The sequence below is a fragment of the Fragaria vesca genome, linkage group LG1 (assembly GCF_000184155.1).
Source record: "Fragaria vesca subsp. vesca linkage group LG1, FraVesHawaii_1.0, whole genome shotgun sequence".
Classification (NCBI taxonomy): domain Eukaryota; kingdom Viridiplantae; phylum Streptophyta; class Magnoliopsida; order Rosales; family Rosaceae; genus Fragaria; species Fragaria vesca.
In genome coordinates, this window is record NC_020491.1 from 19819377 (window position 1) to 19833193 (window position 13817).

At 40.5% G+C, this 13817-nt stretch overlaps 2 protein-coding genes and 1 pseudogene across 2 annotated transcripts; 1 reads left to right on the forward strand and 2 right to left on the reverse strand.

The window, feature by feature from the left end:
- Nucleotides 1–1001: 1001 nt before the first annotated feature.
- LOC101307638 lies at nt 1002–1961 on the reverse strand (annotated as a pseudogene).
- Nucleotides 1962–3337: 1376 nt separating this feature from the next.
- On the reverse strand, nt 3338–5261 carry LOC101296325. Its single transcript, XM_004288456.1, has one exon. The coding sequence runs from the start codon at nt 5047–5049 to the stop codon at nt 3700–3702; it is 1350 nt and encodes a 449-aa protein (XP_004288504.1). The 5' UTR covers nt 5050–5261; the 3' UTR covers nt 3338–3699.
- Nucleotides 5262–7007: 1746 nt separating this feature from the next.
- Nucleotides 7008–12421, forward strand: LOC101296609 (6-phosphofructokinase 5, chloroplastic-like). The gene is made up of 13 exons (XM_004288457.1): nt 7008–7663; nt 7749–7839; nt 8043–8116; nt 8351–8462; nt 9432–9527; nt 9694–9795; nt 9892–9966; nt 10366–10506; nt 10665–10781; nt 10892–10996; nt 11144–11224; nt 11762–11890; nt 12000–12421. Exons 1-13 carry the CDS (start codon nt 7341–7343, stop codon nt 12165–12167), a joined length of 1614 nt encoding a protein of 537 aa, XP_004288505.1. The 5' UTR covers nt 7008–7340; the 3' UTR covers nt 12168–12421.
- The last annotated feature ends 1396 nt before the right edge of the window (nt 12422–13817 follow it).

The window sequence follows — 13817 nt, forward strand, 5'->3', positions numbered from 1 at the left end:
GGGTGGCGGTGAGGTCTAGCTCGGTGAGACTTGGCGGTAACTCGACCGAGTTGAGGTTGGGAGTTGGCAGCTGATGAGATCGAGGATGAGTCGCCATCGTCCTTGGCCGTTGAAAAAACCAGACCTGAGCTTGGACCGGTTCCAGATCAAGATGGAGAAGCCGATCTCCGACACGGTGGATGACGACGAGTTTGGGGACTTGATCGATGATGACGACGGCCTTGGGTACCTCGACGACGGCCTTGGAAGATGACCGAACATCCGCGCCGGAAGCAGCTCTCAGAGAGAGAGAGAGAGAGAGAGATCTAGACAAGAGAGAAGAGAAAAAGAGAGTGCAAGGGTATTTTGGACATCAAAAATAGATTAAAAACTGAAAGGTTGGCTAGTGGGAATAAGCTCTTAGACATTACAGGGTTAGTGGGAATTTTAGATTCTTATTTTATTAGTGGGAAAAAATTTCACAAAAACTGGGCGGAAGGAAATTTTCCCATAAAATTACTCTGGAAAAAAACCTCCTATGGATGGTGGAAGAAAACCTCCGCACTTTTGTTATTTGGGTTCAGGATTTTAGAATGTCACCGTATTACTAGTATAACTTAATCAGTAGCTATTATCATCAGACTTTGTGTGAACTGTGGAGTTCCATTTTTGTACATCAATCGATGCTTTGTTTTCCCGATATGAGATTAGTATTCTAAACACTTTTTCAAAAATTTGTGGCTTTCCACTCTAGTCTCCTTGCTCCTTGCTTGCCAGGAGTTGGCTTTAACCAGAAGAAAAAAAAGGAAGCCCATCAATGCTAACATCATAACCTTAAGGAAGCATCGATCAACATCATATATCAAATTTTCAATCAGGCGATATCTAAAGTAGAATTCAGATCTCGAGCTCTGTAAACTAATTAGCTAACCATAACGAAAATAATGTTCTAATGTTCTGTTCACCCATATCTCTTCCCTTGCTCATTGAGAAGAATCATTCTAATGATTCTATTATAGGAGCTAAAATCGTCTCGCTAAGACTGGAGTGAACTTGGGCCTGCTTGAAGAAACAGAATTCTGCGACCATGATGAAGGCTTAAATCTCCCGGAAAGTATATATGCAGCAGCAGCACTTATTTTCCTTCTCTTAGTTTCCAGTCCCGTAATTTTCTTATTGGCCACGGGAAACCCAGATGACCTAAGAAAGATTGAAGAAGCATTAATCAAAGCGCGTGTATCCCTTCTAGTTTTGTCAAACTTAGTAGAGAACTTCACCTGGGACGCAGCAGCAGCGTCCTCTTCTGCCGCTGGAAGCAGTCGTATATTGATGCCCATTCTCCTTGAAGCAGCCTCTTCTTCTTTTGAGATCTAAGTTTGGCCCTCAGGGACTTGTTAAGGGAATACTCGTCTGAATGCCTCTGGTCAGAAATTCTCCGTAAGCGGACTAGCATTGGCTCGGCTTCCTTCTTCTTTTGCAGATCCTTTTCTTGATGTTCAAGACGATAAAATGGATCTGCCAGCATACCTCTTTCATCATCTGTAGGAAGTGCAAGGGTTTCTGCATCCTCAATGTCAAAATCCTCAGTCTTTTGTTGAGCACCACTAACAATCACATACCGACAATTCTTCGGATCTGTCTGCATAACAATCTCCTCTTTGCAGCATGCAGCCTTCATGGTGAAGCTCCATATCTTTGTTGAATAGTAGTTTCCTACATGCTTTTTTTCAGCGTTGAACCGAACACCCTTTGCGATCATAGAATTGCACCCACTGCACCATATGTTGTATGGCATCTCAAACCTTATAATCAGAATACCTTGGTCGAATTTTCGTGCTCTCCCTCAAAGCATGTTGGCCATGGAACTTGTTCAAAGAACCCTGATTCGGGCTCCATTCTGGGGGATAATAGAAGTTGTCAGCTCTAGCAGCTGCAAGTGAAGACATTTTTTAATTCCTGAACTTATTATATCACTGTGAAGCAATTCCGTTTAATCAGATGTCTGTTCAACTCATCCTGTTATTGAACTTCTGCTTTCCGTTTTCGTGTACAACAAAGACAAGCCCGTTTCAGTTCCTATTTATAGCAGCACAGATCTATTCCTCGTCCAAGAAGAAAAAGGAAACCTGCCCTATTCAAAATTGTAAAAGGAAACATATAAGGACTTCTATCAAGAAAATGAAATTAGATTTTCACCAAAAGATTTTTAACCACTTCAGTATCTGTAGACCTCGTCCAACTCAATCCTCCTATAGACTTTGTTTTTGCTGCCAATGTATTACTATCAGTTGAAATTCTAATACTCTTAACCTTCGTTTCTTCAACCCCTTCTCTAATAGAAGTGAACCACTTAGACCACACTAGCCCCCAAAACCAAAGACAAAACATTGGGGCTTTTGCATTGTTACGCAGCCAGTATAGTAAGTATCGTAGCCATATGACATCAAAATGATAAATCAACAAGCAAACAAATTTGACAGCATTTTCTTCCCAAGTAAACTGCAATACATTGAATAAACCACCTTCGGAGGACAAAATGTACTGACTTGCAAAAATTGAACCTGTGGTATACAAACATATAGAGAAGCGGGACTGAAACTATGGTTCTGGAAATACGTTAATATCACGAGTTCATGACCATTAAAGGTTACTGTAACAAGAACATTTTAGGATTATGAAAATACACAAGTAAAGCTGCTTTCAAGAGCTACATATGTAGGACCAAATTAGAATGAAAATCATAATGTGTATTCTGTTTTTATACCTTAAATCTTAAATGTTTTACCAATAAAACAAGATTTTGATGATAGAAATTAATTTGTTATCTCATGAAACAGCTGAAACAACAGTAATGTCAGCTTTGGTGAGAATGACAGAATTTGAAATGTAGATAAACAGGTAAACTCCGGTGTGTTTTGAGCTTTAGAACAACTATATCTATATGACTATTCTTATTCTTTATTTTAATTAGAGCACCTCGACACCCAATGACAGGGAACACTGATCTAGGGGGATATAACAATACTGACAACGAGGCTTATAGAAATACAGGGATGCAAAAGGACTTCGTAGGTACTTCAATTGTACACAACTATCTACTGTGTGGTAAATTCTTGAAATATCAGGATCAAAGAGACCTCACGGCCTCACACCCTCATGGTTTCCATAACTCATCAACTAACAATATTAACAAAGGAGGAAAGCGACCAACATGAATTAGTAATTTTAAAGCGCACAATTCATACAATTAAGGAAGTTTCAGGTTAGATGGTGCAGAAGAAACAAAATGCAGGGTGTAAGTGAAGAAACAATGCAAGCCAAAGAACAAAGAATCAAGTGTCAAAAAATCAGATCACATGGAGTTAATGACAACTACATTCATTTGTCAAAACAGCACTATGCCTTACAATGCGGTACAAAATCAAATTGATCAGAGTGCGATCCCAACAAATAGCATACTGCATATAAGTACTAATGCAGAATGGTAAAGTCCAAAGAAAACCAGTAATTGCTCAAGCAAGTTGGGTGGATAATCATAAGCAAACCTTTAATCGAATAATATCCGTCACTTCCCTAGCACCTACGAGCACAAACACTAATCTGACAGATACACCATAAACATATAGGAACTGTTTTTCAACTGTTGGATAAGTAGCTATATCCTATACAACATCCATTACTTGCAATCCAAAAACCATATAAACCAAATCATTACTCACATTACTTTGAGACCAAAAGGATTTCAGGTTTCTTAGCTTTGCTCGGCGTGTTAACATTTGAAGCAGAATTAGCACCAGCCGCCACAGCCTTGGCCGCCTCACGCCCCCTGTTATCAAGCTGAATGAGACTCTGAGTAGCTAAAATTGCCTGCGGCACCAAATCATGAGATGCCCTGGCATACAATCTCCTCACCGCAACAGAAGCAGCATCCTTAACATCCTGAGAATTCAAAGGCCCCAACAAACAATGCCCCAATATGCGTAGCGCCGGCTGCAAAAGCTCCCATGGCAATGGAATCCTTGCCCCCTTCGACTCCTCCACATGACTGACACCATTACCGTTCCCATTTTGCTCAATTCTCAGTTGACCCATTTCTTCCGCCACATCATCCTCAATCCCAATCTCACTCTCATTCTCATTACCACTCCCAGCCTCCGAGAACCCAGCAATCTCCGGCTCACCATGGCTATCACCGGATTCGAATTGCTTCTGACAAGAGCAATCTTGGCCGGCCCAAGAAGTTAGGAACCTGCAAAACTCTATCTTGGACCAAGCCGGCATCTGTGAAATGTGCTTGTAGTAAGAGTCCAGCGCAACTCCGACAATGCAGGCCCGTTTGGTCGACTTCACGGCCACCTGAGGCTCCAGCGGCGGCGACAGAACCCCGATAGATTGCACATTACTGCCATTCGAGTTCGAAATACTCATCTTGGGGCTCCGAGCCGGAATGTGGTAGAGTGAAGGCTGAGAGAGGTCCGGGATCGAAACGACAACAGGCTTGCCGTTCCGGGCCTTGGTCTCGGCGGCGTAGAGAGCGAGGAGAACCGCCTCGAAGCCGGCGAGGGAGGGAAGAGAGGTCAAAGAGTCAGAGGAGAGAGAGTGGATTCTGGAGAGGTAGAGGCCGGAGAGGAGAGGGAGGAAGGAGAAAACGACGAGTCGTAGATGGGGTTCGGAGGAGAGGAAAGTGTCGTAGAGCCAGTTGCAGAGGGGGTCGGATCCGGAGCCGGAGAGAGGGGAGGAGAGGACGGCGGACACGGCGGAGTAGGCGTGGAGGGAGGAGAGGAGAGAGAGGGCGGGGCGGTCGGAGTCGGCGAGGGAGGAGAGAGGGGAGGAGAGAGAAGGAGGGAGGAGAGTGGCGAGGGAGTGGATGCGGGAGCGGGCTTTGGAGATGGATTCCCACCAGGAGTGCATTGGGTCGTCGTCGGTAGCGGTGAGCGAGGAGAGGGTGTTGCGGGTGGTGGGTCTGGGGTTTGGGTTAGGGTTTGGGTTGGTGGCGGTGGCGGTGGCGGTGGCGGTGGAGGAGGCGGAGGAGGTGGGGGAGTTGGAGCTGTGATTTGGGTGGAGGTCCATTCTGGGTTTGACTGAGAGAGTGAGGGTCAGTGGATCTGGGAGAGAGGAGACTGTGGGTTTTGGGTAAAGGAGTCTTCTTTCGGTAAGGGTCGGTCTGAGATCGGAGGTGAAATCCAGAGGAGGGGAGTAGAAGAAGAAGAAGAAGAAGAAGGTCTTAGCGAGTTCTTGGGAATTTATCTCTCCCTTTTTTATTTTCCAGTGTGGCAAATCACTGCTTCGGTTGTAACTATATGCATATGATATTCTTATAAGCACGATCCAATTTTAGTCGTCTATAAATATTTATATGTTTGATCATGTATCTATATTATATCTTTTATTTTTAATCATTTATATATGTATATGTAGATGTGTACTAAAGATACCGATAAAAATGTAATCAGACAACGCATGTATTAACGAATGACGCAGTTGTATTTAAAATTAGATACTCGATATAGAGTTGTGTATATCAACTCCCTTGACTTGATGGATCAGTTTCGAGTAACTCAGCATATTGTAGTTTTATAATTCGAGACTATGGAGTTGGCGGTGGCGTTGTATAGTTTGCTCATACGCGAAAAATGTTACGCCTCATCCATTGTTGTATCACAAGACTTGGTTCAAGCTTTATTGCATCCAAAATATTCAACATGTTGTATTTGGATCAAACTGAAGACTTTTAATCGGGGAGTGGTGCATGTGTGCCTTACCATGTCACCCAATGATCATGTACGGCAAGAAGAAAATTAGGGTTTCCACTGTTGATGTACTCCTGGTGCAGTACCGGTACGAGTGTTTACTCGTGCGTTGTCATGATTACATGATGATTAGTCATGGGGGGTCTTCTCTGTCCCCGTGAACAGGAAGACAACCATGAAGTAATACAGGCGTTGGCTATATCCGGCAGCCCTAGCAATGGTGTTTAGGGCACACGTTCAGGCCTTCCTCTTTGTACCCTCTAGCCCTTCTCTAGTTAGCATCATTTTTTTTCCAACGAAACGAGATCGGTTAACATTGAGGACATGCCAGCTTTTCCCTCTCCATCTAAGATCACAAGGGTGCCTCAAGTAAGGGAAGATGAGAAGCATGAGGATGGTAAACGTCCCAAGCATGCGTTAGTAGTGATCATGCTCTCTTTGAATCTAGAAGACCTAGGTCTCTCTATTGCTATAGATGGTGGATTAGGGGTTGTTAGGAACAAGATGTCTCCAAAGAAGAAGGACAAGCCTCGCGGAAGCAAGAACACAAAATTGGTGCAAGGAGAGGCGTCGAGTTCTATAACATCGAGTTATGTGGAAGAGAAAGGCCTCGAGGCTGAGGCTATGGGAGAATAGTTTTCCTAAAGCTTCTAGGAAAGACCCTTATCAAACCCTAACAAGGTCTCTCTCTCTGTCTCTCTCTATATCTCTATCTCTCAAATCGATGAAAGCTACACTAATGGGGTCTTAGATCTCTATCCTTGTGAGCTAAGTTTCTTTACTTGTGTTAAGTATGTTCATTTGCTTTCTAATTCGTTATGTCCACCGTTTTAGACTATAGTCTTTTAGGTTGTTTTTCAATTCGTAGTTTGTAGTGAAATAAATAGACTCTATTTGTGTTTGAGTTGTCCTTGGACTACACATGTTTGACCTTTATGGTCGTGTATTTTCCATCGATAAATTTTCTCCGCTTACCTAAAAAAATAAAAACAAACAACAAATCTTAATGACACTTAAATTCTCGAGATCTACATTTATTTCACCACAACAACAAAAAGAAAGAATATCCATTCGAATCCAGAGCTGCACGAAAAAAAAACCATAAAGATGATTTAGATGTCAAATCAAAACCAGATTTTTAACATACCATAAATATTAACAGATTCACCTTACGAAGCGAACACCTAACAGAAAGAATCAACAGATCCAAATAGCACACACATTTCCGAAATCCACAATAACTTCAACACAACAAAAAAAAATGAAAATCCGATCGAATCTACAAGAAATGGAAACTTGCCTCTCATCTTTTCATACCCACGCATGTTCCTATATGTCATCACCCTACAAACAACAAAAGCCGGCGATCCCCCGTTGAAAAACGTCGGGTAGTAGTAGGTAGGCAGGTTCGGCCCAATAATCGAGTCAATAAAACAACACGCCTTTTTTTTGTTCGTTGTAAATCACAAAGCTTTCTCGCGGGGCCCCACCGCTCAGTCACTATTTTCCTTCTCTTCTTCTTCTTCTTCTTCTTCTCCTTCTCCAGTTTAGTCAGCTCCTCCCATACTCCGCTCTCTCTCTCTCCCCGCTGCATTGTAACGGCGTCGTTTTATGGGTACTCTCTCGCATGCGATCGCCCCCAGGCTCGCCTCCCCCGCCGTCCACCGCCGCCGTCACGGTAATGGAATATTCTCCTCCTCCGTCTCCTCCTCTTCTCCTTCTTCTCGAAACTCGCGCTCTGCTTCGAGATTGACGAAGAGGAAGAGCGTGAGAGTCGTCGCCGGAATCAAGAACAACCGTGACATCGACTTCAGCGATCCTGATTGGAAATCAAAGTTCCAGAGCGATTTCGAGAAGCGCTTCGCCATCCCTCACATCACCGACGTCTTCCCCGACGCCGTTCCCATTCCCTCCACCTTCTGCCTCAAGATGAGGTACCGCCGCCGCCGCTTCTGAATTCTCCGTAATTTGCGCTAAATTCATGACAATTCTGACCAAGCTTGATCGGATTATTTGCAGAACTCCGGTGATCGAAGACTTCGCCGGCGGTTATCCCTCCGACGAGGAGTGGCACGGGTACATAAATAACAACGATCGCGTACTTCTCAAGGTGAATTAGTCTCTCTCTCTGTGATTGTGATTTCTTTGTATTCAGAGTAAAGTACAAGCTTTTTGATTCTTTAACCTTTTCAATTCTTTTTACTACTGCTATCTAACTTTTACTGTACGGTAATAAAAGAATGGTAATTTTGTTATTTTTTGTTTGTTAAGAGTGAGATATAACTACTCTTTGTGTTCTGTTGAATTTTTCAGACTATATACTACTCATCACCTACCTCTGCCGGTGCCGAATGCATTGATCCTAATTGTACTTGGGTGGAGCAATGGTAAATTTTTTCTCCTCAGCTTGCTTATCTGATTGTTGCGCTTAGTTTTTCTCGAATTTTCGTGTGTCGATGGATTCTATCAGGTTCTATCGTTTTCGTACTATGTCATGTTTCAGCTCATTGTAAAGGATCATACGAGCTACTCAGCTTCAAAGTTTTGCTTGAACAAGAATGCAACTTGAGTTGAACATGTTGGTAGGAAGCTTGTGATGAAAATGAGCTGAAATTTTGCAGGGTTCATCGTGCTGGGCCACGAGAAAAGATATATTTTAAACCAGAAGAAGTGAAAGCAGCAATTGTCACATGCGGAGGGCTCTGTCCTGGTCTTAATGATGTCATCAGACAGGTATACTCTTTCAACAGTAACTGTAAATGTCCTAGTGATGCTAGTGATTTTTATCTGCACTGGTTTTGAACCATTATCTATAAATACTTATTCATAATGTGTCGGAAATTGTAGCTATTAAATTGCTTATTGAACAATAGTTTCAGTTTTCGCACATTCTGATTAAGATAAACAAGGTGTTTGCTACTATGGTTATGGTGACTTATAGATAAAGTAGTATCAGCATTTAGAGTAAAATAACATGATTTAGGATTGGTAGCAGCGAAATTAGACATGTAGGAACATAACTGAGATGATAGTGGGCAAGACTCGGAATAATTCTTTGATAATAAGCCTTAGATTGATTCTCAGAAACTCTTCATTATCTTTACCATGACATTTCTACATGACCACAACAGCCTCATGGTGTTCTTGCGCAAACAGGCTTTGTTCTGGACTTCCAAAGAGGTTTTTCTTTTCGAACCACACTATGTGTCTGTCTTGCATTATTTTTCGTGGTGATATATCATGGTATCATTGTTTTTTTTTTTTTTGTCTCCTTACATGAGAGCAAACTACGAAAGCTGTGCATGATATAAATGGCTATTCTAAGAAGAAAAATAGAAAACATCTATCATTGCCTTTTTGATGAATAACAGGGTGAAAACCATATGATAGACCCAAGAGCTGTGCTACTCTTAAACTGTTGTCAAGACTGTATTAACTATATTAAGAAATTGGTATCACTGTGTGCATGTTTTCTGGCTATAGATATACTAGCCTTGAACATTTTTCTTATAGTAATAATGCTAGACAGTTGTGTTGTGGTCAAAGGCTTTACATCCACTGATGTAATTTTTTTTTAAATTACATCGATTGTAGTTACTAAACATGTGATTGAGCTTAGTGTCTTCCCTACATGTTACCCTGTCAGTCTTCATACTTTGAGATTTATTCTTTTAACATACTTCAATCACCTATTATATGCAGATTGTCATTACACTTGAAATATATGGTGTAAAAAAGATTGTCGGGATTCCTTATGGTTATCGTGGATTTTCTGATAAAGAATTGGCCGAAATGCCAGTAAGTTCATTTGTATATCCTTGGTAGTATACATCTATGTATATCAATGAAAAAAAAAAATGTTAGTTTTGCTTCTTGCTTGCTTTCTAGTATAAGCATTCATTTTCTCTATTTAGAGAATCTCAGTGTTATAGACTAAGATCTTGAAAATGAATTGGTTAATCAGCTATCAAGGAAGGTGGTTCAAAATGTTCATCTTTCTGGTGGAAGCTTGTTAGGAGTTTCACGTGGAGGTCCCAGCGTTAGTGAGATTGTGGACAATTTACAGGTGATTATAATGAAAAGTTTCCTTGAGGGAATTGCTATTCTTGAAACATCCATTTATGCTGTAATTTTATTGTTATTACATTTATCTTTATATCAGGAAAGAGGGATCAACATGCTCTTTGTTTTGGGTGGAAACGGCACACATGCTGGAGCTGATGCAATACACACTGAGGTTGGTATAGCTTGTAGCTCTATTCTAACTTGTTGCACTATGTCACTCGTTGAATATGGTGAACTATTATGAAGACGTTCTTTCACTGATAAAATTTTACTCCGGTCCCTGTAGTGCAATGTGATGTCATAAACAATATTTGAAGGGAAAAGACAAAAGCAAGTTTGAATGAGCTATGCATCAAGTCTGTCTTTATTAACTCATGTCGTTAAAACTTCTCCACCAATGCTCTTGGAGTTAAGAATTTTGACAGTAACGTACACAAAAATGCTAGCATGGATTTCAGAGGGTCTTAATTTGTGATTTCATTAATCGTTGGAAGTTATTGTCACCCTTTCTTTTTTCCTTGCTTATCTTTTATGTGCTAGTTTAATTGTCCCCCACCCCCTTTTTTTGTAGTGCCGCAAAAGACAGTTAAGGGTGGCTATAGTTGGTGTGCCGAAAACCATAGACAATGACATTTTGTTGATGGACAAAACATTTGGTTTTGATACTGCTGTTGAAGAAGCACAGCGAGCAATAAATTCAGCATATATTGAGGTAGGATGAGTTATGATATTGTTTTTCTGTATGCTGCTCATTCCATGTCATATTTGCTGCTCATGCATGGAATATATTATATAGGCTTTGCCCAACCATTTCCTGGTTGTACTGATGTCCAAATAGTAAACTGACTTTTCTTCTCAATCTCTTAATAGGCACATAGTGCTTACCATGGTATTGGCATTGTCAAATTGATGGGTCGGAGTAGTGGATTCATAGCAATGCATGCATCCCTGGCTAGTGGACAAATTGACATATGTTTGATACCTGAGGTACTTCAAATACATTTTAATTGCATTATTAGTCAGGTACTTGGACACTATTTTAATTGCATATTAGCTTTTTAAACCAACACTGATTTATTGACATATGCACTTCCAAGGTACCTTTTCAAATACATGGCCCTCATGGTATTCTGCACCATCTGAAATACCTGATTGAAACAAAGGGATCAGCTGTGGTCTGTGTAGCAGAGGGAGCAGGTCAGGTAAGTTATAATTTTTGAAGGTTAAAAGTTTCCGGAAATGGGATTCCATGTCGAAGTGGAAAACTATTTTTTCGTTCATTTTCTCCAATTGATGTTTTTCTTATCAACCAAGTGAGGTTATTGAGTGTCGTACTTCTTTTAATGCAGAATTTAATACAGAAAACTAATGCTAAAGATGCATCGGGAAATGTTGTATTTGGGGATATTGGAGTACATATTCAACAAGAGGTTGGTGTTTCTGTATTGATGTGATTATGATTTTCATTGATTCTAAGGATTTCATCTCATTATTTTGGTCACATTTATAAGAAAACTTGAGGATCTAAATAGTATAACCATAATAAGTTGTCTAGTCTAACAGTTTCATCCTTGGTATATTAAGAACTGAATGTTGGTTTATAACTCATGGATATGTATTACCACTCTCTGGGTTATGATCTTGCTCTATAGGATTAGTAATCTTTATGTGGTTTGTAATGTGTTTTGATCCTCAATCTTAACTAGATTGATACACGGCATATTTTCTTCATGTAGCCGATGATCAAAACTAAGACTTTCAGTAAAATGTGTTTTAGAGCCTTGAACCTGAGAAACATGAGTATCTATTTACCCGAAAAAAAAAAACAAAAAAAAAAATTGTGTGATGCAGGAGTCCTTTTGTTTTTGTTGATATGAATTACCTGAATATTTTGTTTCAAAAATTGATTATCTTTTCATCAATATGGATGAAAGATTTGTTGATAACCATCTATGTTCTTCTGCCAGACAAAGAAACATTTCAAGGAGCTTGGTGTTCCTGTTGATGTGAAATATATAGACCCCACTTACATGATTCGTGCATGTCGTGCAAATGCATCAGATGGTATTCTTTGCGCTGTGCTAGGGCAGAATGCTGTGAGTGTCTCTATCCTTCTATGTCCTACTGCCCCTTAACTATTAGATCTTGAAACTACTAAGCTGGGAATCTCTGCTGAAGTACGCTGAATATGGTATGATATGACAGGTTCATGGTGCATTCGCTGGATATAGTGGCATCACAATTGGCATATGCAACACTCATTATGTATATCTTCCAATTCCTGAGGTTATTTCTCATTCTCGACTGGTGGATCCCAACAGTCGAATGTGGCACCGTTGCCTGACGTCAACAGGCCAGCCAGACTTCATCTAATTGTTAAGGCCTCACCACATTTTTGAGATATATAAGTTCAAAGAGTAAATTGTTAGGAAAAATAACCATCATCAGAGGAATCTGGTTTACTTGCTCGCGTCCCGCATGCTGTAGAAGAAATAATACAAAGGATGGCATTCACCTGTGCATTCAAAATTTATCAGTGTATAGCAGAACTGCTTCAGAGCCCTCTTAATACATCTGAAAGTTGGAATCTCAGAACCACCAAGCAATTGGTGCTTGGTTGATAATTTCATGTACATCATTGTTGTATCTTAGAAAATACACTGAATGAGTTCATTGATAACATGAACCAGACTAATTTATATTTAGTTTTGAAAATGGGATTGCTTGAGTTCCGTCATATATTTTTGAAATTGTATTGGTTCCTCACTTACAGAAAGTCCGGGATTCATTGAAATCTTTTTAGTGCTCTTACATTAGTTAGTGTTTACGGTGTGTGTCTTACACAATGAGCTAATCTGACACTCCGGAGCACACAGCGCGCTTCTTCATGGCTTTACAATGTAGAACAATCTTCCAAGTCTTTTAACGTTTCTCAAGTGCTCTACAATGAGGATGACACCAAGGTCTGCAGAATAATATAACTTGATTCCCTGCTTCTGAATTTCTGATGGACTGGTCAAAGATATGCCTCAGCTCCTCTATTATCGTGCAATTTAAACATTAGCTAATGGTTGGATACTTTGATTCTACTCAAATTGTTTTCCCTTCTCTGAAGATTCTACTTTGGATAATGATACATGAATGATGAATGTGACTCCACTAGTTAAAATCAAGGCCGGGTTCGAAGTTTACATTCGGATGTAGAGGTAAATGCTCTTTACAGTATAGAATAAATTGGTTTGTTGATGAAGAGTAATATGTGTACGAGAAAAGAAGAGTTTGATCATTTTTCTGTCGTAATTCTTAACCGCTAAAACTATAGAATCTCTGCTTTGAAACGAGCCATTGTACTCTGCGGGTTGCACAAGATTGCCATCTCATACAAACCCAAGAAAGCAGGAAATAGGGATTTATGGGTAAACATTTGACCCCATTTTCGGTTAGTGGTAAATGCTCTCAAACCAGCGCAGAGTTTCCAACCTTAGGAGTTACACAACACAAGACTGCCTCACTATACATAGTTACACTTGGGTGAAAGAAGTAACTTCAAGTAGGGTAGTGACAGTGCATCATCAGCATGGCTAGGGGATTGAAGTTGTTGATATTAATATATTAGCGTCCAGAGCAATGAACAAGTTAAACAAGTGGGTAGTGAATGTGATTCTTCTGGGTCTCTCTGACCAACTCCTTTTTGGGTTCTACTTTCTTTTAACCATCTCCACCTCTCTCCCCTTTTATTTGTTACAGTTTCCTTCACGCACTCTCACAAAAGTGTTCCCTGCACTGCTCATGCTCCTAGCTTGCCCTGCCGCTGCAGGTAGGTATATATTTCTTGGTCTCGTCCATTCAACATTCAATTTCTCGGTAAACCCAAATCCAGCTAAGCTCCCCATCCTCACAAAAGCTATACATCTCAAACTCGAATCATATCCAATGTGGTCTCGATCTACCATGCTAGCATTGATCCTTTAACGTTGCATGTCGACCTAAATTCACCTTGAAGCGTTTGATCATGTTGGTGTG